General features: G+C 42.7%; 1 protein-coding gene across 6 annotated transcripts in view; it reads right to left on the bottom strand.

The window, feature by feature from the left end:
- Nucleotides 1-25,487, bottom strand: part of TPRG1 (tumor protein p63 regulated 1) — a 135,591-nt gene that overhangs the window by 69,152 nt on the left and 40,952 nt on the right. For all 6 annotated transcript variants that reach the window (XM_054713825.1, XM_054713824.1, XM_054713828.1 and 3 more), the window contains 2 exons: nt 23,048-23,271; nt 18,367-18,458 (listed from right to left, as the gene is read on the bottom strand). In XM_054713825.1, the coding sequence (XP_054569800.1) occupies nt 18,367-18,458; nt 23,048-23,269 (314 nt within the window). In that variant the 5' untranslated portion in view covers nt 23,270-23,271. The remainder of the gene's footprint in view (nt 1-18,366; nt 18,459-23,047; nt 23,272-25,487) is intronic.

Raw genomic sequence — 25,487 nt, 5'->3', positions numbered from 1 at the left:
ATAAAATTATTTTCGTTGCTACTTCATAACTGTAATTTTGCTACTGTTATGAATCGTAATGTAAATATCTGTGTTTTCCGATGGTCTTAGGCAACCCTGCTAGCGGTTCTCAACCTGTTGAAACCCACAGGTTGAGAACCGCTGCTATCGAGCCTAAGAAGACCATCCGATGGTCTTAGGCAACCCTGCTAGCGGTTCTCAACCTGTTGAAACCCACAGGTTGAGAACCGCTGCTATAGAGCCTAAGAAGACCATCGGAAAACACAGATATTTGCGTTACGATTCATTAACAGCAGCAAAATTGCAGTTATGAAGTAGCAACGAAAATAATTTTATGGTTGGGGGTCACCACAACATGAGGAACTGTATTAAAGGGTCACGCATTAGAAAGGTTGAGAACCACTGAACTAGATGACCCTTTATTATGATGTGAAAATGCAGGAAAATCCACCTCTGAAAAGAGCTGGTGTGATATGTTTCACTCCTAGAATTGTTCTCTCTGGGAAACTTCTCCCCAGGACAACACTCATGACTGTCCTTCCCAAACCTTGTCCTCATCCAATGTTTTCTGTCTTGGGGAAGAACCCTCCTTCCATTCAGTTATGCAAGCTGGAGATGTAGGAGTCATTCTGGATTGATCCCATTTCCTCACCTCACATGCCAAGTCATAAACATTTTACTCCTAAAATATCTCTCAAAACCACATACTTATCTCCTCTGCCTTCACCAGCCTGATCTAGTCTTCCCTCACCCCCTGTCTGGACTATTGCAATCACCCTCTCTCTAGGCTTGGGCCACCAAGCTCCTAGACCTGGTTTACCTGCCTCTGCTCTTGTTCCCTTCCAACCTCTTCAGCATACTGCAATGAGGCGGACCTTTTGAAAAGCCACATCTGGTCTTTACCTCCCCATTCTGGCTTCAACACTTCAACAGCTATGCAAACACACTTCAACTCATCCCCAGGATTCTTACGGGGAAAAAAAAAAAAATCTTCTCCTGGTCTAAGAGGCTCTGCTGGGTCAGGCCCTACCTACTTCTACAACCTCATTAGAGGCCAAGTCTCTTCACTCCATTCTTCTTGATTTTGTTTCAGTCTTTTATTTCACATGCCCACTCCTGCTAAAGGGCTTTGGAACAAGATGTTCCCTCTGCTAGCAATAAGTTTACTTCTGGTCTTTACCTAGCTAACTCCTGTAGTGGTGAGCTCAATTATCACTTACTCAGGCAAGTGTTCCCAGACCTCTGTGACTACCTCTCTTCTTTCTAATGTACACCTTCATGCCACCTCACAGTTCTTCTTCATAGTACTTATCCCAGATTCAGTTTTATAGTTATTTATATGATTACATAAGTAATGTCTATGTCCTCTTCTATACTGTAAACTCCACAAAGACAGAATCATCTCTTAGCATTGTGTATCCAAAGTAGTAGGTGTTCAAAAATATTTCTAAAATGAACCAAAAAAGAATGAACAATCCCTGTGCTGTGCAACCTATAAGCCTTGGCTCATAGGGGAATCTTATCCTGAGGATTACACACTAAAATACTCCCCCATAAAATAGCACATTTAAAAATTCAGTAACATTGGGGAAATGCTCAGTCCCTAATAATGAGAAACAGGATACAAAATGTTACCTTCAGCATATTTTCAATTTTGTAACAACAACAACCACGAAATACATAGATCAAAATTTCTGTGTGATGAGATTTCAAATTATTTATTTATTTTCATGATTTTATGATCCAGTTTAGTTTTTACAATAAACATATACTACTTTTATGATTAAAAAATATTTTTAAAAATAATAAATTTCACCTAACTTTCAAGTTCTCAGCTTAAATAATGGCTCTTTCATGGAACCTCACCCTCACCTCCTCCCCATATCCCTACCAACTAGATGTAACCTTTCTTTTCCTTTAAATATACATGCTTTCATCAGTGTCTCAGTTGTGATTCTAATCACAATCTTGTCTATATTATAGTGATTTCTGTGCTTGTCCTATCATTCAACCCACACTTGATATTCATATGGTGCCTTAGTCTTATTTGGGTCCTCTCACCGTGCTCAGTATAGAGCAAAAATGAGAGCAGAGTCTTAGCAAGTGAACAGAGCATGGAATTAAAAAACTAGAACTATAAGATTCAGTCCCTCTGTTGTGAGAGCCAGTCTCTACTGGCACAGAGCTTGCTACATCTCCTCTCCCCACAGGTGTTCCTCAGCACTAGTGTCATTTCCCTTCTTGACAAGAAAGGGCCCCTGTTTCCTTTATATACAAGGAACCTAGGATTTCTGTGAAATTTGTAGCTTCCTGGGATGACACCAGTTTCGCCAGCAGAGGGCAACAGCGAACTAACAATGACAGGAAGGACTTGTGAGCAAGTTTCCAGAACCTCCACCCAGTTACTCTAACCATCCCAGATGCCTTCCCAGAGGTTCCAGCCTTACACTTACCAATACTTTCAGTTGCTCTTTTAAGGCTGTGTCAAATCAATTTGTGGTTTGGAAATTATTTTCTTCCAAAAAATATTTTTTTCTAGTATTATTCTCCTGCACACATACACACATGCACACACATACACATGGGTGCACACAAACATACACACACCACTCAATAGAGACATCTTCCCTGATATTGACTGGAGGGACTACCCAACTGGCAAATCAACCTCCATTTGTGTGCCCCTCCAGTCTCTTAGCAAAGCCTAGCTCTTGATAGAGGAAGACAGTATCTTGGCTAGCTAGGAATCAGCAACCCAGGAGAAAAACACTGAATCATTCATTCCACACATATTCCCTGACTACCCATTGGGTTCCAGGCCCTGAAGAGAATCCAATTTGGGTTTGCTCTTCAAACACTAACTAATGAAAAATGCATGGTATTAAAGCAAAGCAATTGCCCTCCCCCTGTCTGTGTTAAGCAAAGACTTATAAAACTCTTGGCTAAATAATCCACATGCAATTCTTTCAGTCATTTGGTTACTCTTTCCCTAGGCCGCTCTGATTTATTTAAAATAGAGGACCTCCAAGTAAACAGTATTCTAATAAAAACCTGATGTCCATAAACCTTCCCTTTTCCCAGGTCCCCTGACTTGACTTCCTATGGTTTATTTTTGCTCCCTGCTCCCCCAAGCAGCCAGTCATGTGCCAGATTCTGTGCTAGGTACTGAGGATACTGAGAAGAACATTCTGCACTTAAGGGATACACAGTTCTCTAAGACAAGAAGTGAAATCCCATAGGGAAGAGCTAATGTGGCACCCAAAGGTGAGATGAGACTTGATAATGGTAACACAAGTCCACAGACTCAGGTCTCCAGGTTTCCAGTCCATTGTTCACAGAGCTGAAGCAAAGGAACCCCAGGCACCTATCTAGTTGATGCCCTTGAAGAAAGTGCTCATCAACACTTCATTTCCTGCTGTTTGGTGAACATGTCAGTGTTGGAAAAACACAAATTACAAAGTACAAATGATTCTTTGGAATGTACACCAAAAATAAGTTTCAAAATTATTTATTCATTTCTTCAACACTTCTTTAACGTGTACCTCTATAGGACAGACAGAATGTTCCCATAAAACATAGATAGGGTGAACCTGGAAACATCCATTTATATATCCATAAAAACTATTTTTTCAGGTAAAAGAAATGCTATCATGGAATTTCATATTGTTGCAGTTGATTGCAAATTTTTAAAAAATGGTCAATTTTCTCTCAAAGGGGTTTATGAATTTATATGTGTGTGTGTGTGTGTGTGTGTGTGTGTGTGTGTGTGTGTACTAGAGGCCCAGTGCACAGATTCGTGCACCAGTGGGATCCCTCAGCCTGGCCTGAGCCCTCTCGCAATCCTGGACCCCTCGGGGAATTTCAGACTGCCAGTTTTGGTCCGATTCCCACAGGCTTCCAGAAAGGGAAGGGATGTAGATTTGGCCTGTGGGAATCGGGCTAAAACTGGCAGTCCGACATCCCCTGAGGGATGTAGTAGTGTGTGAAGTGGCAGGTGGCCTGGAGGAGCCTGCACATCACTCCACTCATCCCAGCCCCGCTGCACCTGCTGCTGCCACCGCTGCTGTTCAGTAAGCTCGCTGAGCAGCGCTCCTGCTGTGGGAGCGCAATGACCACCAGGGGGCAGCTCCTACATTGAGCATCTGCCACCTGGTGGTCAGTGTGCATCAAAGCAACCAGTCGACCCATCGTTTGGTCATTCATTCGCTTTGGCTTTTATATATATATAGATATATATGTATTTAAAGTTACCCTTTAAAGGGAGGGTAGCACCCAGGAAGATTCTGATTCAGGATTGCTAAGATGGGGTACCAGACATCTATATCCTCTTAAAAGCTATCCATGTGATGGTACTAAGAGGTGGGGCCTTTTGGAGGTGATTAGGTTTAAATGATGGGATTAGTACCCTTATAAGAAAAAAAAAAAGAGACATCAGAGCTTCCTCTCTTCAGGATGTGAGGACACAATAAGAAGACAAACTAGGAAGAGAGCCCTCATTAAGATCCAATCTATAGGCATCTTGATCTTGGACTTCCCAGCCTCAAGAACTGTGAGAAATAACTATATCTTGCTTAAGCCACCAAGTCTATGGTATTTTGTTATAGCAACATCATCTGACTGATATCAGACATAAATTATTCTAAATAACTTAGCCAGAAGTCATCCAAGGTAAATTTCACGTTACTAAACTGCCATCTATTAGTAAGGTAATGAATTCTCTTCAAGTCATCAATAAATATTGCTGAGTACCTATTAAAGATATTATTTAGGTTCTCATACTATGAAATTATCTACAATTGTCCCTGTCTTTTAGAAACTTATAGTCTAATATAGGAGAATATAAGTAAACTACAGGCCCAGTACACGAATTCATGCACATGTGGGGTCCAGACAGCTCACCCCCATAGGGACCAATCAGGCCAGGCAGGCCAGGGGGAGGGAACATGGGAGGTTGGCCGGCCGGCCTCATCTGCTGGTTGAACTCCCAGTTGAACTCCGGGTCGAAGGGACAATTTGCATATTAGCCTTTTATTATATAGGATTGAAGATTATGGTATAGCATGATAAATAATAAGTAGAAATTTATACACAGTGCTATGGAAGTCACAATTAATGGCTAACATTTAATGCTTACTTTGTATGAGTTTTTTCTCTAAATGCTTCATATCGATTACTTCATTTATGTTCACAGCATTTTCCAGTGAAACCATCTGGGCCTGGAGAATTCTTCTGGGCATAGGTTTTAATTACAAGTTCAAGTTCAGAATAGTTATAGGGCTATTCAAATTATCTATTTCATGTTAGGTGTGTTGTGGTAGTTTTGTGTTTTGAGAAATTGGTCCATTACATCTAAATTGTCCACTTTATGTGTGTAGAGTTGTTAGCTATAATCACTTATTATCTCTTTGTTGTTTGTGAGGACTGTGGTGATACTCCTGTTCATTTTTAATATTGGGAATTTGTATGTTCCCTTGTCCTTTTTGGCAACCTTGATAAAAGCTTATCAATTTTATTAAACTTTTTAGAGAAACAGCTTTTTGCTTCATTAGTTTTCTGTATTGTTTTTTCATTAATTTCTACTCTTATTTTTATTATTTCCTTTCTTCTTATCACTTTGGGTTTGTTATTCTTTTTCTAATTTATTGAAGCAAGAGCTTAGATTGTTGTTTTATGACTTTTCCTTGATTGATTTGAGCACTTTTCCTTTAGTGCTATAAATTTATCACTCAGTACTGCTTTAGCTATATCCCACACATTATAATATTTTGCACTTTTATTTGGTTTATTTAGCTCAGTGTACTTTTTATTTTCTTTAAAACTCCTTCTTTGACCCCTGGGTTATTTAAGAGTATGCCACTTTGTTTCTAAGTGTTTGGAGATTTTCCCTTTATCTTTCTGTTATTAATTTCCTGTTTGCTCCCAGTATAGTCAGAGAACACATTCTGTATGATTTCAGTTTGTTCCAATTTGATGAGGTTTGTTTTGTGGCTCAGGATGTGTTGGATCTTGGTTTATGTTCTGTGGGTGCTTGAAAAGAACATATATTCTGCTGATATAAGATGAAGTTCCCTGTGAATGTTAATTGTGTCCTGTTGAGTTCTTTTAAATCCTTGCTCACTTTCTTCCTATTTGTCGTATCGACAGAATGGTGTTGAAGTTTCCAACTATAATCATGGATGTGTCTATTTCTCCTTTCAGTTCAGTTTTTATTTTACAATTTTATAGCTCTGTTATTTGGTGCCTACACTTTCAGAATGGCTCATCTTTATGGTGGATTGATCGCTTTGTTAGTATATAATTCCCCCTCTTTGTCTGGTAATTTTCTTGGCTTGGGAGTCTACATTTTTATTAATTCACATAGCATACCATTTCAGAAGCTGCAGCAATTCCTAGACTTTGTAATTCTTTCTACTAAACAGGCCAGAGGCACCCTCTTTTTCACATCCATTACTCCTTCTAGACCCACCCTACTTTCCCCACAACAGGTTACTTTGAGACAGCATGAAAAGCCCATGGAATTGAGACAGATTACTGATTGTGAATCAGGCAGCGTGTTTATTCATAAGAGTTTATAATAGTCATTTGTATATTAGCTGTAGTGGCTAAAATGTGTTGATAGCCTCAATATTAAGATCGGGGTCTTATTTGTTTTCTTTAATAAAACATACATTGGCAGATCCCTAAATAATCAAGATTAAGTTTAAACTATTGCAAATTATTTCCAGAATTGACTGATTTTCTAAAAATATCAATATCCTATTTGATACCTTTCAATAACTCAAGAAAAAAGTGCCTATAATGGTCATAAAGATAACATAAAGGCAGTGATGTGCTATAAATGGTAAACACATTCTAAAATAATGATAAGATGACAATGCCCTGATTTCATTTCTTTGGCATAAAGTTCCCTACCATAACTGAATTCAATATACCAGTGTGAGGTCATTGGACATGTGGTTGGAAGAGATGTATATAGTTAGCTCTTATGTGCAGGTGAGCTCACCATATAGCACTGCATCATGGGAGTGAAGAGGGGCCCATACAAGGCAATAAGAACTTGCAAGATATTGGCAAAACAGGAAGATACACCCTATCTAAAAGTATTCTAATGGCCTATAGATCTCCAATTTGTGATTCCGGGGAAAAAAAAAAAAAAAGATCTAAATTATTGAGCCTGGAATTCAAAATTCTTATCTTTCTGGCTCCTTTCTACCTTTCTAGCTTGTTGCTAGGCCTCTCATTTAAAAACAAGATGTTTTTATTGATTTTAGAGAGAGGAGAGAGAGAGAAAGAAACATTGATGTGAGAGAGAAACCTGGATCAACTGCCTCCTGCACGCCCCCTAAAGGATCAAGCCTACAACCCAGACATGTGCCCTGACAGAGAATGGAACCAGAAACATTTTGGTGGATGGAAAGACAATCAACTTAGCCACACAGGGCAGGGCTAGGTCTCTCACTCTTGATTACCATAATCTAGCCACACTGAACGACTTATGGTTCCCTCAGCCTATGTCCATTACTCTGCACAATATATTCTTCCCTCTGCATGGAATGTTCTTTCTCATATTTTTTTAGAAATTTCTCTTCTACCTGTAAATCTGTCTATACCCTTTGTCTAACTCAACAGTACAGACCCAGCGAGTTCTGTGTTCCCATAGAGTCATTCACAGGACTGTTTATCAGCATGTATTATATTATGTTGTGATTTCATTTACATGTCCTCCTTCCCACAAGATTGAGCACTCTATGAAGACAGAAATCTTATCATATTTGCATCTGTATTCTCATCAGTGAGGGTGGAGTCTGGCTTATGCAAGGAGCTTGGCAAATATTTAAATGAATGTATGATGAGTAAATGTGAATAAATAATAGTAATAAAAGCCAACTCTTATGTGGCACGTACAATGTGGCAAAAGCTGTTTTACCGGTAAGTATTTTACATATATATTAAATTTAATTTTTAAATTAATAAACCTCTTTATATCCCCATTTAATAAATGACAAAATGGAGGCCCAGAGGATATAAGATATTTACACAATCAAGGTTACATAGCTAATAATTGATGGAACTGGGCATGTAGCTACATTAGACTTTTTTCATGTCTTGGATCTTTCTAACTCCTCCCTAATTGGTAGCAGTCTTGGGAAAACAAACACTTCCAAGTACATTTGTGACTGCAGTAACTAAATGCCCTCACTGTCCTATAACTCAGGTCACTCAGGGACCATTAGCTATCTGGATGAAGCTGCTGCCATGGGGAATTTATAGAGAAAAGCAATGTGTTTAATTAAGTGGTTGTTGAAAACACCCACCCAGTATAAATGGATTCTGGCAACGAAGGTGCTTTTCTTGCTGCCAGAGTCCTGCCACAGGTCATTAACATCTTGATAGATCTGAGGCACTTCTCAGCCTGAGTGCTTTCACCCAAGGACAGAGGAAGTCTCTTTGGGCTTTGCGCTGCTTGGAGGTTCAGGGAAATGGAGGAAGAACTCGATGGATGGACGCTGCTCATGTCAGTGAAGGGCTTCAAACAATAGATGACTCTATCAGAATTAAATTCAAGTCAAGTCTGTGATAGGTTCTGAGAACTACCACTGTATACGCACTGGGAGGTGGGCACAGATGGGCCTGGACAAAGGTGAGTCAGAATCAGGCCCTGTCTCAAGAAATACCTTCCTCACAATGTGCATATGAACCATACTATAAAGTAAAACAGGAGCACAAAGAAGGGAGATACAATTATTTTGGTTGAATTATTATTGAAAGGCTTTCTGGATATAACATTCCTGAAGGACAGTCTGGATGAACAGAAAGGAGAGAAAGGCATATAAAATAAAGCAAACTGAGCAAGTGCAGTGATGGGACCAAGAAATTGTGTCAGGAACTTCTGGGGAACAGCAGGCAGTTCAATTGTCAGTCCATGACATACAGGGTCTTAAGGATGAAGCAAAAGAGTATGCAGGCAATGAGAACCCACTGAAGTCCTCGACACATGAGAGTGATCTGGAAAGTGCTTCTCACATTTTAATGCACATAGGAATCAACTGGAGATTTTGTGAAAATTCAGCTTCAGGGGAGAGAGAGCCAAGATGGCGGCGGAGTTGAATGGCTGATCGGTTGCCTCGCATGGCAGTTTCGGAAATACAACTAAAAGATGGACTGGTGAGCAAGGTGACTCCTGCTTGCGTCTCCCCAGGCCTGGCGGCTGCTCCTCTCAGTCAGCACCTCAGCCGGGGCCATGGGCTCTTCGGCAGCCGTGGCAGCTGCTGTGGCAGTGGCCTCCGACTCGGCGCAGCGGCTCTCGGTGAAGGAAGAGACCATCTTTCTGCAGGAGGGGCCAATCCGCGTCACCGACCTGGCCGAGCTGCCCAGTGAGATCCTCGGGGCCTGGGTGGCCGCCGACACCGACTTGGAGGATTTTTATGATTTCCCGTCTTACATTCAAGTCCTTTAGCCATTTTGAGAGAGGAGAACCAAGAAGGCGGCAAAGTTAAACAAATGAACTGCGCCGTGCACAGCAACTTCAAAAATACAACTGGAGGACAGAGCGTCTGCCACCCAGAACCACAGGAGAGCTGGCTGAATGGTGGATTTACAACTAAGAGGGAAGAGGAAAGAGCGAACTCGGAGGGGCTGAGGTGCGGAGGTGCGTGGGTCGGGCTGGTGGCAGGGGAAGGGACTTGCGGCTTTTTTTCCAACCCTAGGGGAGATTAGCTCCCCATCACCCTGAAATCCAGCTTCTGGGGACTCGCGGGAGACCTAGAGGCCTGCGGGGAGAGGCTGGACTCTCGGCCTTCATGTCGGAGAGTGGGAGTAACTTCCTTGCGGAGGTGTGCCCAGCAATCAGTGTTTGCTGTGCTGGAGTGTGGGACAAAGGGGCTTAGAAACGTGGAAAGCAGAAAAAGCAGACTTGCAGCCATTGCGGTTCACCATGCCATGGCCTGGTGGCGCCCTGAGGCCCCACCCCGCCCTGAGACCCGTCCCGCCCTGGGACCCACCCCGCAAGTTTCGCAGGCCCACCCAGGCTCCAAGCAGCGGCTTTTGCATGTGGGTGGCCTGCCCGGTGGCAGCTTGACCAGATGAACTGCGGTTCTAGTCGGACTGCTCCAGGGCCGCTCAGGCAGGAGGAGGAAACTGCAGTTTTTGCTGTAACTCCTGCTGAGTGGCCTCAGGCAGTAGCTGACCTACACTCCATTGGAGACCCAGAAACAAGGGCATCTAGTGGTCGGTGTGAGATGACACCAGATTTCAACCACTCGCATAAGGGACACATTCAAGAGGCAGACTCAGTGAGCGCCAAAGCCTTGCTGCAACAAGACCCGGCCCATAAACGAGTCTCCTGCACAGCAACTCTTCCTTTATAGACACAGAGGGTCCTCACGGCCAATTGGCCTGGAGGACAATTCCTCCCAGTGACACCAACAACAATCAAGACTTAACTACACAAAGGAGGACCAAGATGGAGGCATAGGGCGGACGCCAGATTGTTGCCTACCACAACAATTTTGAGACTACGACGGGAGAGCAGAACAGACACCATCCAGAACCACCGGAGGGCTGGCTGAGCAGATGCTCTACAACTAGAATAAAAGAGAGGGGTACGCGGGATGATGCTGATGCCAGTGAGCCAAAGATCACACTTTAAGAACAACGGCTCAGGCGACACAATGGCGGCCTGGAACGTGCTCGGCGCAGTTCCCCCAGCGGTCTCCGGCTGAGGGGACGGCTCCACTCGCTGCCGAGCACGGACAGACGAGCCCCTGGGAGACATGGGGCGGGAGACTCCGTGCTTACTGACCTCCGAGTCCTTCAAGAATCTCAACGCCCCGGAAGCGGCCAGGTGCGCACCCTTGGCGACCGGCCACCGCTGCAGACCCAAGGGCCGACGCAGTGACCCCGGACCAGCCCGCCACCGCGCACCGGGCACACCAGAGCTTTGCCGAGCCCGCTGCCCAACGAGTTCTGCGGCAGCCGCCCTGGAGCTCTGAGAAAATGGCCGAAGGAATTGCTGAGAGGGAATTTACCAACAAAAATTGGGATCAAGAAGACAAAGCCCCGCTGGGTCCCGGGTCCAGGTGAGGCCACATGCCCCTGGGTCCGGGTGAGGCTGGGAACTGGGTCAGGGTGAGGCTGGGTCCTGGGTCCAGGTGAGGCCACATGCCCCTGGATCCGGGTAAGGCCTCACGCCCCTGGGTCCGGGTGAAGCTGGGTCCCGGGTCCAGGTGAGGCTGTGTGCCCCTGGATCCGGGTGAGGCTGGGTCCCGGGTCCGGGTGAGGCCACGCGCCCCTGGGTCCGGGTGAGGCCACACGCCCTTGGGTCCAGGTGAAGCTGGATCCCAGGTCCAGGTGAGGCCGGGTGCCCCTGGATCCAGGTGAGGCTGGGTCCCGGGTCTGGGTGAGGCCGCCCCCCTGGGTCCGGGGGAGGCTGCGCGCCCCTGGGTCTGGGTGAGGCCAAGCGCCCCTAGGTCCGGGTGAAGCTGGATCCTGGGTCCGGGTGAGGCCGTGCGCCCCTGGGTCCGGGTGAAGCTAGATCCCGGGTCCGGGTGAGGCCGTGTGCCCCTGGATCCGGGTGAGGCTGGGTCCCGGGCCCGGGTGAGGCCACGCGCCCCTGGGTCTGGGAGAGGCCGCGCGCCCCTGGGTCCGGGTGAGGCCACGCGCCCTTGGGTCCAGGTGAAGCTGGATCCCGAGTCCGGGTGAGGCCGTGTGCCCCTGGATCCGGGTGAGGCTGGGTCCCGGTCCAGGTGAGGCCACGCGCCCCCTGGGTCTGGGTGAGGCCACGCGTCCCTGAGCCCGGGTGAAGCCGTGCCCCTGGGTCCGGCCGAGACCAAACCAGAGGGAGTCGGACCTGCATTACCACCATTTGTCCACCATCCAGAGCTGAGGAGTCAGTGCCGACATGTACACATAAGGAACTGGTGGACATTGATATTGGGTCTCAAAAGAACTGTTGGTCCAGAAAGAAACTCACTACAGACTGATTCATCTGCCTGTCAGCATAACTATTATTGCTAGTCTCACATTCAGTTCTTATAAGTATATCTCTAGTGACACATGATCTCGCTCATCTAGGGGAAATGATGAACAACATAGACTGATGAACAAGAACAGAACCAGAAACAAGGAGGCATCGATCGGACTGTCGGGCCTCAGAGGGAGGGTAGGGGTGGGTGGGGGTAGGGGGGAGAGATAAACCAAAGGACTTGTGTGCATGCATACAAGCCTAACCAATGGTTAAGGTCAACAGGGGGTTGGGGCATCTTTGCGGAGGGGTGTGGGATGGGAATGGGGGGATGAGGACAAATATGTGACACCTTAATCAATAAAGAAATTTAAAAAAAAAAAGAAAATTCAGCTTCAGGCTCAGTATGTCTGGGTGGGTCCTGAGGGTCAGCATTGCTAACAGGTTCCTAGGTGCTGCTAGTGCTGCTGATCCCAAGACCACAAGTTGAGTTACAAGCATCTACAATACGTAAACAAAAGTATGCAAAAAGTATGGAAAAACAAGTTAGCGTGTTAACTTAATTTTCATAGATGTTTATTATTCATGACTAAAAAGATAAAAATCCCTGATTTCTGTTTTTTTAATATTTTTTAATTTTTTAATTATAAGTAGTAATATTTTTCATTACAAATATAGGTCAGTGTTCCTTATAACAGAATTGGACTATGACAAGATAAATGTGATTGGCCTTACCCATTAGTGACATCCACCATCCCTTACAGATATCTGACTTTTTAGTTAATTCTAGAAAAAAAACGAATAAAGTCAAATAAACAGCCAAAGGCAGAGCATGCTCTGGAGAGGAAAAGGTGTCTGAACCTGTCCAATGAATCTCTGATCCTCCTTCCTGCAAACAATAGACAATCAACAAAGAAACCAGACACAGGCACAAAGATCATTTAACCAATTCAAACTACCCTGATTACTATGTCGGGGGATGAAATCATCACAAAAGGCAGCAAGAACAGTGCTATGAGATGACAACTAGACTGGGTGGGAGGTCACAGGAGTCAAGCCCTCCTGCGACCCTTAAGAAGTGGTTGCCCTTACACAGGTCATTTTGTCTCTGGGTTTCTTCATCCATAAAATGAAGCCAATAATTTCTCCTTGCCTTCTCCTGGGGGTCTGTCTAAGGATCACATGTGAGAGCAGGTGTGAAAGCAATCACATGCAGTGCTGCTTTGGAGATCACTGTACTCCAAAGAGGCCTCTCCCCATACCTGGAAAATAGTTCACAGTCACCTGTTCCTCAATGTCCCTTTGTCTCCCAGGATGCCTTTCTTTTTATTTAAACATCTAAGATGGAACTTTTTTCTGTGGAATCCTTATAAATTAAGCAGAGATGCTCAGCATACTGCTCCTTACCACAACAAGCCCAAGAAACAGAATTCTGAGCTTATCCAACATGTTTCTGTCAGAGGAACCACACACTACAATTTAATAGGAGGCACACATGGAATCTTTGCACAATCGCTAAAGGACTATTTTAGCAAAAGTCGGGCCAGCATAATGCATTGGAGCCCTGTGCTACCTAAAAGCTGTGTCACTCTTCTGAGTCTTGATTTCCTCATGTGTAAACTGTAGGTAATATTTCCTACCTCAGATGATTGCTATGAAGATCGACTTGAATGAAGAAGAGCACTTTTTAAACTATAAAGTGCAATAGAAACATGATTTATTATGTTTCTCAAAAATAAATGGTCAATGCCTTATATATTTTTATTTCTCTTTCTAATCATAAAGATTTATTCTACCCCACTTGTAAATATCCCTCACTTAGTGCTTCAAGTTTAAAAGAATAACATAAACCCTTAAATGTGTGTAGCCATTGACAATGGGGAAGTAATTGTCCAATAATATGTGAATGATTGACTCACTTTACAAAAACTACATGATAACCAGGAACAATACCAGGAAAAACCTGAGAGAAGTGCCATTTAGAGATAATCACAATTATATGTATTAAACTAATATAATGGCAAATGCACAGAAGGCACTTATCCCAATACTTGGTACAATTTAAGTGCTCAATAAATGTTATCTATTATATTATAACAATCTCTGACAAAGTGCATAAAGAAAACCTGCAAAAAGATGTAGCAAAAATTATCAGTGGGTTTACTTTTTTAAAGAATAGTTAATTTCTAAACAAATTCACTAATTAAAAAAAAAAAAAGACAAAGCCCACTCAAATTCACCCAGCTGCACTGCTGGTAAGTAGGGGAGCAAGGTTTCAAATCCAAGTTTCCTGATTCCAAATTCAGTATTATTTGTATGACATCAGGCTGCCTCCTTGACTTCACTTTTATTTACTGTCTATATGCTTAATGTAGATACTTAATTCAATTTCATGTATTTATTATACCAAAGTCCTCAGATAGAAACATCGGTGGATTTAGAGGAAAGTAGGCAATGAAGCATGTTGTAAGTATTTTCCACAAAGATGAAGAGCTGGAGTTACCTGACCCCAGACACTAGAGGCAAGTCTTCCTGTTTATGAATAAGAGGAATAAATACAACAATCCCCATTAACATGTATGGAAGGAAGATCCCATCTCCACCTACCCTCTTAACCACTATTAACAAAGACATTTTGAGTACATTCCACTAAGGAGACACTTCATTGTCATCATAGCATACTTTTGTTGAGACTCCACAGAGTGTCAAGATGTTCTCCTTGGTTCTGGCTTAATGGATTGCTTCTAAAAGGGTACATACAATTGCTTTAAAAAGTCCTTTCCCAGAAGGGTCAGGAAAGAAAGACAGTGAGAAGAGACAAAATTAAGCTAAACATAATCCTGTGTTTATAGCTGTTGAGACAAATAAAGCTCCTGGATAAGCTGGAATGGAGGCCTGCGTCTTAACTGGGTCTCTTTAGGGTATTCTTAATGTTTTCAGCTATCTGGGACTCAGCTGCCGTTAATGGTTGAATCTTTCTCTTTTTGGCCTCTCTATTCATATTCTCCAGGTCCTCTGACCAAGTGCCTTCAAACTCATTTTTCTAACTTTATTGAATAATATATCTGATCAATTTAGACCATCACAAAGCAGCTCACCTGAACTAATTCACATGCCATTCCGTGAAAAAAAAAAAAAATGTCTTTGCTGGCTTAATGTTATTTAAGCTTCTATAAAAGGCAAGACTATAGGAAACAAGCATGTCAGGATTGCTCTCCTTTTTGAAAAGTTACTTATGAAGATAGTATCTGGACCCATATCTAAAACAATCTATTCAACATCTCTGTGGATGTTCTAATGGATACCACAGACACATTTTTCCCAAAATTGTACTTAACAAGTTCTGTAAAAAGTGAATGACAAGATTATTGGCAGGATAAAGTGAAATTGTGTACACCAAGTTCCTTTTATAATGTTTGGCATATGGTGGTTTCTCAACAAAGTAGAATTATTTTATTCTACACCTGGGAATGGTGGCCCAGTCAACACATAAATTCCCTAGGACAAAGCCCAGAGTTGCCCTGAATTCCTTCCTCCTCTATGATTAAATTCAAAGATCCACCAAGCCCAGCTATGTCAGTTATCAGCTTATTGCCTCTCAGTTCTAAATGCATCCATTAGTACATGCTCTGTGATAAACCATATAATTCTTTTAAGCATGTTTCCTTTAAAAAGTGAACCATGTCATGCTTTTTTAGTAAAGAGTGCTAGACAGATGGAGAAGGAAGAAGAGACTTTTGTCATTTCCAGCTTGGGTTGGGTGTCCACAGTCAATAGCTTCTGCCCCAGCCAAGGGCTCAGACTACTGCCCCTCTACAACCTCGCCGCCTCTGCTTGGACTCTGCTTTTCTCAGCCACCTGCCCAGTCTTCGTCCATGCATCAATGAAAAAGGTGATTTTTTTTTCTGAATTGGATAATAGTTGATAATTATTTTTGAATGGTGGGGGAATATTTCCTTAATATATTTTGTGCTGCTATAATATCATAACCACAGACATGACACACTTGTAAATTTAATCTGCATTCTTAATATATTCTCATTACTCTCTTAAGTTTAGACAATCAAAAAAATAAATCAAGCTCTGATTTATGGAATTTGCTGATTCCCATTGTGTAATCACTGCCACCAGGTTTAATTCCAAGCTGCCAATGTGACATTACTATATTTGCAGTTGGGAAGAGATGTGCAGTTGTACACCATCATATAGTATTTCCATAACACAAATGTTACAGGCAGAAATAACACAAAGCGTGTATGTAACAGTAAAATGAAGTAAAATAATCAGAAAGTGAGGAGTTTTGAGTATATTACCTTTGTTTTAAATTTATTTGGTTAGAAACTTTATATAATTTATTATTAATAATTAACAACTGACTCTCAAAATTTCTGAAATTGTACCATTCACCTCTCGTAAGCTGCTGTGAACCAGCCATGGAATGCCACTGGATCAGACCCTTTTCACTCCAGGTACAGGGATTACTGAGCTATTCTACTGGAATTGCCAGTGATCATGATACCAAGACAGGAAACTCATTGAACCAATTAAGCATCTGAAATGGAGTTCTGATTTCATTCTCCGTTTAATATTATGGATTCTGCAGCAGAAAAGAGGTGCCTCTTCCCTTTATTATATGAATATTTTACATATCATTGTTAAGACAATGGTGTTCCTAATATTTTCCTGGTGGATGAAGAAAAAGTCACTCAGACACTAGAGTTCCAGGGCAGCACAGCGAGGTAACCACCTTCATGGTGTCATCTGCAATGAATGTCCTTACAGATACTTTAAGATTTGTGAGCAAATGGAGCAGTTATTAAAGTGATAGGGACTTAAGTTTTAACCGTAGTTTTTGTTTTGTTTTAATATATTTTTTACTAGAGGCCCAGTGCACAAAATTCGTGCATGGGAGGGATGTCCTCCAGCCCAGCCTGTACCCTCTCCAATCTGAGACCCCTCGAGGGATGTCTGACTGCACGTTTAGGCCTGTCAGATATCCCTCTCACAATCCAGGACTGCTGGCTCCCAACCGCTCGCCTGCCTGCCTGCCTGATTGCCCCTAACTGCTTCTGCCTGCCAGCCTGATCACCCCCTAACCACTCCCCTGCCAGCCTGATCAATGGCTAACTGCATGCTGCTGGTCCGATTGCCCTTAACTGCCCTCCCTGCTAGCCTGGTCGCCCCCAACTGCCCTCTCCTGCAGGCCTGGTCCCTCCCAATTGCCCTCCCCTGCAGGCCTGGTCACTACCAACTGCCCTCTCATGAAGGCTTGGTCACCCCCAACTGCCCTCCCCTGCAGGCCTTGTCCCTCCCAACTGCCCTCCCCTGCAGGTCTGTTCCCCCCCTCCCTCAACTGCCCTCCCCTGCAGGCCTGGGTCCCTCCCAACTGTCATCCCCTGCAGGCCAGGTTGCCCTCAACTGCCCTCCCCTGCTGGCCTGGTCATCCATAACTGCCCTCCCCTGCAGGCCTGATCGCCCCCAACTTCTCTCCCTTGCAGGCCTGGTCCCTCCCAACTACCCTCCTTTGCTGGCCTGATTGCCCACAACTGACCCTTCCCTGCTTGCCATCTTGTGGTGGCCATCTTGTGTCCACATGGGGGCAGCCATCTTTGTCTACATGGGGGTGGCCATCTTGTATGTTGGAGTGATGGTCAATTTGAATATTACCTCTTTCTTATATAGGATTGATTTCAGAGAGGAAGGGAGAGGGAGAGAGAGAGAGACATCAATGATGAGAGAGAATCATTGATTGACTGCCTCCTGCATGGCCCCTAATGGTGATCGAGCCCGCAACCCAGGCATGTTCCCTTGACCAGAATCAAACCTGGACCCTTTGGTCCTCAGGCTGATGCTCTATCCACTGAGCTAAACCAACTAGGGTAAACTTAGGTGTTGTGTTGTGTTTTTTTTTGTAATCCTAATTGGACAGTTGGCCTGTCTTTTCTATTCTGCATCATTTTCCTGTTGATATTATTGTACACAAGATAAAATTCAAATTGTATATGTTGACTTCATTTATCCTCTTTCCTAATCTTCCTTTATGTTCTACCCAGAGTGGGATGGTTAGCAGCCTTATGTGGTTGAAGAGAGATTGCCTGTAAGAGCCAGAGATTGGAACCAGAGAGTTCAGTTAGGAAGCAAATGCAATAGTCCTTGAGATCAATTATGAGAGCCTGACCTAAGGTAGCCATAGTGATGGCTGAGTGAAGTGATGAGCCTGGGAAACAGTTGTCATACCATCATCCATGGGGCACTATGAAACTTTACTTTCTAACTGGATATGTCAATTATCTTGCATGACAACCAGAAGAAATTCTTCCACAGATCCATCTCCTATTCTGTTATAGAGGTGTCAAGGAAAATGCTAGATTTCCACTTTCCTTCACTGAGTCATAACTACTCACTCTGTCAAGAGCCAGAAGCCTTGAATTTTCTCTCCAGAAGTCTTGGCTATGTGGCCTTTCAAGTCTTCCATGGCAGTCTCAATGGTCCCCGGCTGAGTGGGAAAAGAAAATACCTAGTTTAGAGAAGACTGAATCCTCTTTGTGCTTGTGATTAGTTACTATGTTGCTGCAGCTTCTCCAAAAAGCTGAGCAGGAAAGATAGTTTTTATATTTGCCTATTTGTTCTAGGCACTTCCTGCTGGAGAGCTTAGCCTTGAACTCTATACTTACTAAGCTGCTTTCCTTGGGTGAGATCAAAGTGATCCAATTCTTATCTTCCATAACCTTACTCACACTTTCTCATAGAAATAAAGACCGCCATTTTCAGAGGACCAGTTTTTCTGAACAAATATATTTATCAGGAAGTTCAAAGCATTTAGTAATGTATGTATTTTTTAAATCAAACCTTTCTCTCTTCAAAGAGCACATGGCAATAAAACACCAGAGAGAAACCTTCCAAAATTCTGACCATAATTTTACGTCTCTAGGAAATAAACTCTTTTGTCTCCTTACATCACATTCTTCACCCTTCTCCAAGCAGGTGTTCCTACTTATGCGCCTACCTCTAACTTGGAAATTGATGAATCCCTGTCCTAATTGGAAATGTGTAGACCCTCCAGCTCAGTCATTTTTTAAACAGCAGTGCACATCAGAACTACCTGAAATGTGTTTTAAAACACAGATGCCTGGGCACTGTCCCCCGGGTTTCTGATTCATTGGGTCTGAAGTGGGCTTGATATCTGGCATTTTTGTCAAGTTCCCAGGTGATACGGTTGATGTGGGACACTACTATGAGAGCCATTGGTCTCTAGACAGTTATTCTAAACATAGGCTGCACATCAGAAAAACCAGGGAAGCTTTGAAAAAGTCCTAATGCCCATGTTGTGCATCAAGCCAATTATATCAGACACTCAGTGAATTGGACTCACATATCAGTATATCAGTATTTTTTAAAGCATTCCAGATGACTCCAATGTGTAGCCAAGGTTGAGACTGACTATAGCCTAGGGCTTATTTAGTCTAAACCATTTCATTTTATAGGTGTAGAAATAGGGTCCAGTGTGGGCAAGTAACTTGTCAAGTTCACTCAGCTAGGAAGTGGCAGATATAAGAAACCCAGACCTTCAATTTCTGGGCCTACAAGGTAGTACTGACCTCATTCTCAATTCTGGGCTACTGACAAGTAGCTTGCAAATTTCATATATTCTCTATATAATATGGCTTTAATGCCTTATTTTGTCTATGCATTAACATTCCTAGTATTTCCAGCCTGAGACCCTTCTCTCACAAAAGAAAACAGGGACACTGGCCTGGCTATCGAATATCTTTTCCTCTTAGAGACAGGGTGGTAGTAGGATTTTGGTTTGCGTGTCTTCTCAGTCTATGATCAAAGGCTTTCCAACATTTTGGCCACAGAATCCATTGGTCAAGAAAAAATTTTATATAAGAATCCATATATGACAAATGGGAACAGAATGGAGCTGCCTCAGATAAGTGGGAGTAAAGGTATAGAGCTTCACATACTTGGCTCCACAGCAGCACTACTGAGAGACGGCAGCAGGCACAGTGGGCCAGGATGAGCATGAGCAGCATGGCAACCGGCCCCAGTTCTGGCTATTCCCTGGCTGCCTACAGCTTGGTGCACTGCTATATCCCTCTCACAATTCAGGACCCCTCGGGGGCTTAAACTGGCAGTTGGACATCCCCTGAGGGGTCCCGGATTTTGAGAGGGCACAGGCCAGGCTGAGGGATAGCCCCAGTGCACTGGTTTTGTGCACCAAGCCTCTAGTTGGTACTATAATAAACTTCAGTCACTTAGTGTTGGAAATGAAATAAAAATGTGTCCACACTGTGACTTGTGTTGAGGACATGGTATAAATCTCAGCCTTTCCACTTGCTGTGAGACCTGTGTCAAGTCATTTTGTCATTCTATATATCAGTTTACTCATTTGTTGGGTGGATAATATTAGTTATAACAGAGCTGTTGGGAGAGGCCAAGAACATTTGGTAATTTGGTAACACTGAATAATGAAAGACTTTATTACCATACTTATTGATAATATAAGTAGAATGTAAATAGTTATGTCAGGATATGGGGATTAAATGGTTACTGCAACAGAACAAGTCACTCTGAGATTCCTTATAGCCTAATAGAAAATAGTGACAAAATAATATGTCCTCATCATCTGGTGAAAGAAATCTTATCAAGGCAATTCACATATAATTATAATTCTAAATTTTAACGAACAACTCACTGGAGGGGATCCTTATTTTTAAGTCACAAATAGCATAATGGACAATATCTTCTCTAATAGTCTAGCACTAATATCTCCAGTCAAAACAAATCTACTAAGAGAATTTCAAAGACCTATGTATTTTGTGTCCTTGCTTTTTCTTGATCTGGACTAGCCTGGGGTCAGTTGTCACACAAACAATACTCATGTCTGCTGTTAAATTTTCCCTATGTACTCAACTAGACAGTGAGAGGAAGGAATAGAAGGGAATGCTCCTAGAGACTCAGATACAAGAACATTTGTCCTGTCGCTGTCATCATGTCCAGATAGGATTGCTTTGTGGTCAATATATAAGACAAGAAAGCCATCTCTAAATTGTAATATGATTTGTAAATTCTGAGAAAATGTGTCTTTCCCTGAAAATGAAGGAAATGCATCTTATTTTATTACTGTGAAGTATCTGCCCTTAGAAACATCATCTTTATTATAATCTTCAAGGCATTTTATTGTAAGGAGGGGAGTTGAGAAACCTTTTTTTCAGTGAGATATATAATTTCCAGACCAGAAAAAAAGCTAACACAGGCAATAACAATACAACTAATATATTTAGCTTTTCCCGATGCAAGAGCAAGACACGGGGAACCCTATAGTAAGAACAGAAGGAAAGAGAGAGAGTATGAAAGCCAAATTAGTATCATGAAAGCAACGACATCTTGCTACACAATGGGAAGTCCCAAACCTGCTTATTAAAGTCTCCTTGCTTACAATAGAACACAGGCTATAAAAAGGCCATGGGGAACCATTAATTAAATATTAAAAGATCAAATAGTTTTAGTCCCAGTAGTTTATATTTAATTTACATTCTCAAGTATAAATTTAGAGATAATTTCCCATCCCTAATCGCTTCAACTTTCTGATAAGATATCTGCAAATATAGAGTCCTACAGGGAGCTTAAAAATATCTTTCCTCAAGTGGGTCAAGTATTGTTTCTTTCATAAGAAGTTGCCTTTGAATATATCTCCACAATAAAGTGATTATCATAATATACCTCCAGTTATTAGTCTTGAGGAGTACTTTTGTTAGCCTTGAGGCCTTTTTTTTAGACATGGCTGAGCAATAATAGCAGATGAACTACCATAGGAGGAAAAGGTTATCCAAGCTGATGAGAGTCTCAGTGTACACTTAAAAAATGAGATGGTCTCTTTTGCCACCAGTTGTTGTAGCCTATGAGCTATCTAGGACTGTGTTGACAAGCATGTTAAAAAAAATGGAAAAGATCTCTAAGTAGGAAGGAGAGTTCAAGACAGAGATGAGTGCTAGAAATCAATGACATAGTCTCTATTGATTCAAATGCTAGGAGTTTAAAATATCATTTTTATCACCTGTGTATACAAACTCCATCCTCATTACCCACCCATCCATTTACTTTCCCAACTCCAATGCATAGGAATGAGAGCTCAGCTCCAGACTGCAGCGATAGGGTTAAGATTTAAAAGTTCCTGCTCCCACACTATAATACCAGCACCTCTGTGTAGACACTTGAATTTCACAATATTCTCACCATGCCTTTCCACTCTGCCACCCATGTTTACAGAATATAACAAATATCCACTCTGGGCTCACAGCTTTAAATTCTAGCTGCTCTGGTTCTCTCTCCATAGGACATTAATTCCCTGACGTCAGGTTAATTAATTCCTTGAGGTCATTAATTCCTTGAATTCATGTTATGATATGTTATAACATGCAGTCCTAAACACAAGACTGAGGAGGCAAAGATCCATGGAGAATGGAGGACCTGCTTCTCCTTAGTCCTACCTGTTGATCAAAAATAAACTCTCTTAATTTATCTGGAATTCAGATCCTTCATCTGAAAAATGGGGATTAAGATATCTCCTTCTCAAACATCATAAAATAGGTACCAGTGATTTGAGGATGGTAACAGAGTGAACAACGAGCCATCTGTGAATTAAAAGGAAAAGAATGAATGCTATTGAGGTGTTGTAATAACTATTACAATAAAGTTACTTGGCAAAGTCTAAAAAACAAAAGATATTTCCTTCACAATTTTATTTTATTTATTTATTTTTAATATATTTTTATTGATTTTAGAGAGGGAGTGAGAGGGAGAGAATGATAGAAACATCAACTGATTGGCTGCCTCTTGCACACCCCTTACTGGGGATCAAGCCTGCAACCTGGGCATGTGCCCTGACTGGGAATCAAACCCCATGACCTCTTGGTTCATAGATTGATGCTCAACCACTGAGCCATGCCAGCTGGGCTCTTTTACATTTTTTAGATGAGATAACAAATGTGAAAACACTTGGTAAAATACGTGGTATACAGAAAGACATTAGGATTTTTTAAAGAAGTCTTATGTAGCATTTAAGAGTACCAATGACTTTACCCGTGTAACGAAGTACTTCCGGGAGACATTAGCCCCATGATAAGGATTGGGGTAGAGTGTTGATTCGGTGACACTTGGCTGCTTTGAAATCTGCTTTGGTACTGGGTCCTTGCCTGGATCTCCCTCCTCCATGGACAGTCGATCAGTCTCTGAGGGTTGGTCATCTCCCTCTTGTTTCAGAGACACGGGTTGAAATCCTTCAAAATTCCCAATCGTTGACATTTCTTTAGTTTAAAATAAAGGAAAAAACAATCTTGTCAATAAAAAAACAAGTCACCTAGGTACATGAGCATATGATGTTCCTGAAACTGACAATTCCCACTTCCCTACCTCCACCCATACACACATTAACTAAACAGAGGCATTGATCAATAAAATTCAAAGACTAAGACTCCACAATCCTGGAGGGCTATTCTTTGGACAGAGAAATGGAGGTTGTGCCCAGGTAGTGTGGCTCAGCAGTTGAGTTTCAACCTGTGAACCAGAAGGTCTTGGCTCGATTCCCAATCAGGGCACATGCCTGGGTTGTGGGCTCAATCCCCAGTGTGGGATGTACAGGAGGCAGCCAATCAATTATTTGCGCTCATCATTGATGTTCCCATCTCTCTCTCCCTCTCCCTTCCTCTCTGATATCAATAAAAAAATTTTTTTAAAGAAGGAAATGGAGGTTGCAAGTACTTTTGTTTTTTATCTTTAATCCCTCCCCCCCCCCCCATACAGGCAGCTGAATAAGGGAAGAGCTGTGTGAAATAATTATCAAACATTTTTGTTCAAGATTTCATAGCATTTCTACCAAACAATCCACCAGCCTGCAAGCTTATTTAAGAGTTAAAAGCAAGGATAATGCAACTTCTTTTGTGACTTTTGGGTAGCAATAAGGCACACAAGCACTTAAAACTGAGCACATTTTTCAGCTGAAACATTGCAATTCTAAAAATGAGTCCTAAGAAAATAATTTAGATAAATGCTCAAAGTCATAAATATAGAAGGTTCATCACAATATCTATTATGTCTAATAGTAGACAAATATACAACTTTAGGTCTAGCAGCAAAACATTGGATATAATAGCAACATCATATACTCACACAACATTTTATCTAATACCAAAAAGAAACTAAGTACTATCTGTTGGAAATTTGCTAAATAAGATATCCTGGAGGGTTATAACATGCAGTGAAATATAATGTAGTCACTGAAAGTGTAAGTGTATATTTTTATTGTGGGAAGATGTTCAAAATATATTGTAAATGCAAAAAGTAGGTTATAAAATATTATGAATAAGCATAAAAGAATACTTGGGCTTGTGTATAGGCATGTATTGTATGAGAGGGGCTGGAAAAAGTCTAAAAAGATGTAAAAATTAAACATTAATAATGATTATCTCTGGATGATAAGGCTTTAAATAATTTTTATTTTTTTGTTTTGAGAAGTCTCTAGGTACTTAAAATGATTTTACAGGAATGGGCAAAAGCAGGTTTATAGTTGTTCATATTAAAAAGGCAAATAATACAGATAAATAATATAACAATCTTAGATAATAAAGAGGTAATATGCAAATTGACTGCCATGCCCTCACACAAGATGACCGCCCCCATGTGGTCCAAGATGGCCACCACAAGATGGCTGGCAGGGGAGGGCAGTTGTAGGTGACCAGGCCAGCAGGGGAGGGCAGTTAGCAGTGACAAGGACAGCAGGGGTGAGCAGTTGTGGGGGGGACCAGGCCTGCAGGGGATGGCAGTTAGGGTCAACCAGGTTGGCAGGGGAGGGCAGTTAGGGGCAACCAGGCCTGCAGGGAAGGGCAGTTGGCGGGGAGACCAGGTTGGCAGGGTAGGGCAGTAAGGGAGACCTGGCCGACATGGGAGGGCAGTTAGGGGTGACCAGGTTGGCAGGAGAGGGCAGTTAGGGGCGACCAGGCTGGCAGGGGAGGGCAGTTAGGGGTGACCAAGCTAACAGGGGAGGGCAGTTAGGGGCTACCGGGCCTGCAGGGGAGTGTAGTTGGGGGCAACCAGGCCAGCAAGGGAGGGCAGTTAGGGGCCACCAGTCCAGCAGGGGAGGGCAGTTGGGAGCTATTGGGCTGGCAGAGGGGAGCAGTTAGGCATCAATCAGGTTGGCAGGGGAGTGGTTAAGGGGTGATCAGGCTGGCAGGCAAAAGTGGTTAGGGTAATCAGGCAGGCTGACAGGCAAGTGTTTGGGAGCCAGCAGTCCTGGATTGTGAGAGGGATGTCCGACTGCCAATTTAGGCCCGATCCCTTTGGGACAGTCGGACATCCCCCGAGGGGTCCCAGATTGGAGAGGGTGCAGGCTGGGCTGAGCTGAGGGACACCCTCCCCACCCCAGTGCACAAATTTTGTGCACCAGGCCTCTAGTTAATAGATAAAAATACAAAAATAAACTGTAAAGCTACTTTTGCCCACCCCTGTATATGGTCTTATATAAATA

The sequence above is a fragment of the Eptesicus fuscus genome, chromosome 3 (assembly GCF_027574615.1).
Source record: "Eptesicus fuscus isolate TK198812 chromosome 3, DD_ASM_mEF_20220401, whole genome shotgun sequence".
In the NCBI taxonomy this organism is placed as follows: domain Eukaryota; kingdom Metazoa; phylum Chordata; class Mammalia; order Chiroptera; family Vespertilionidae; genus Eptesicus; species Eptesicus fuscus.
This window is presented reverse-complemented; position numbering and strand designations above follow the sequence as displayed.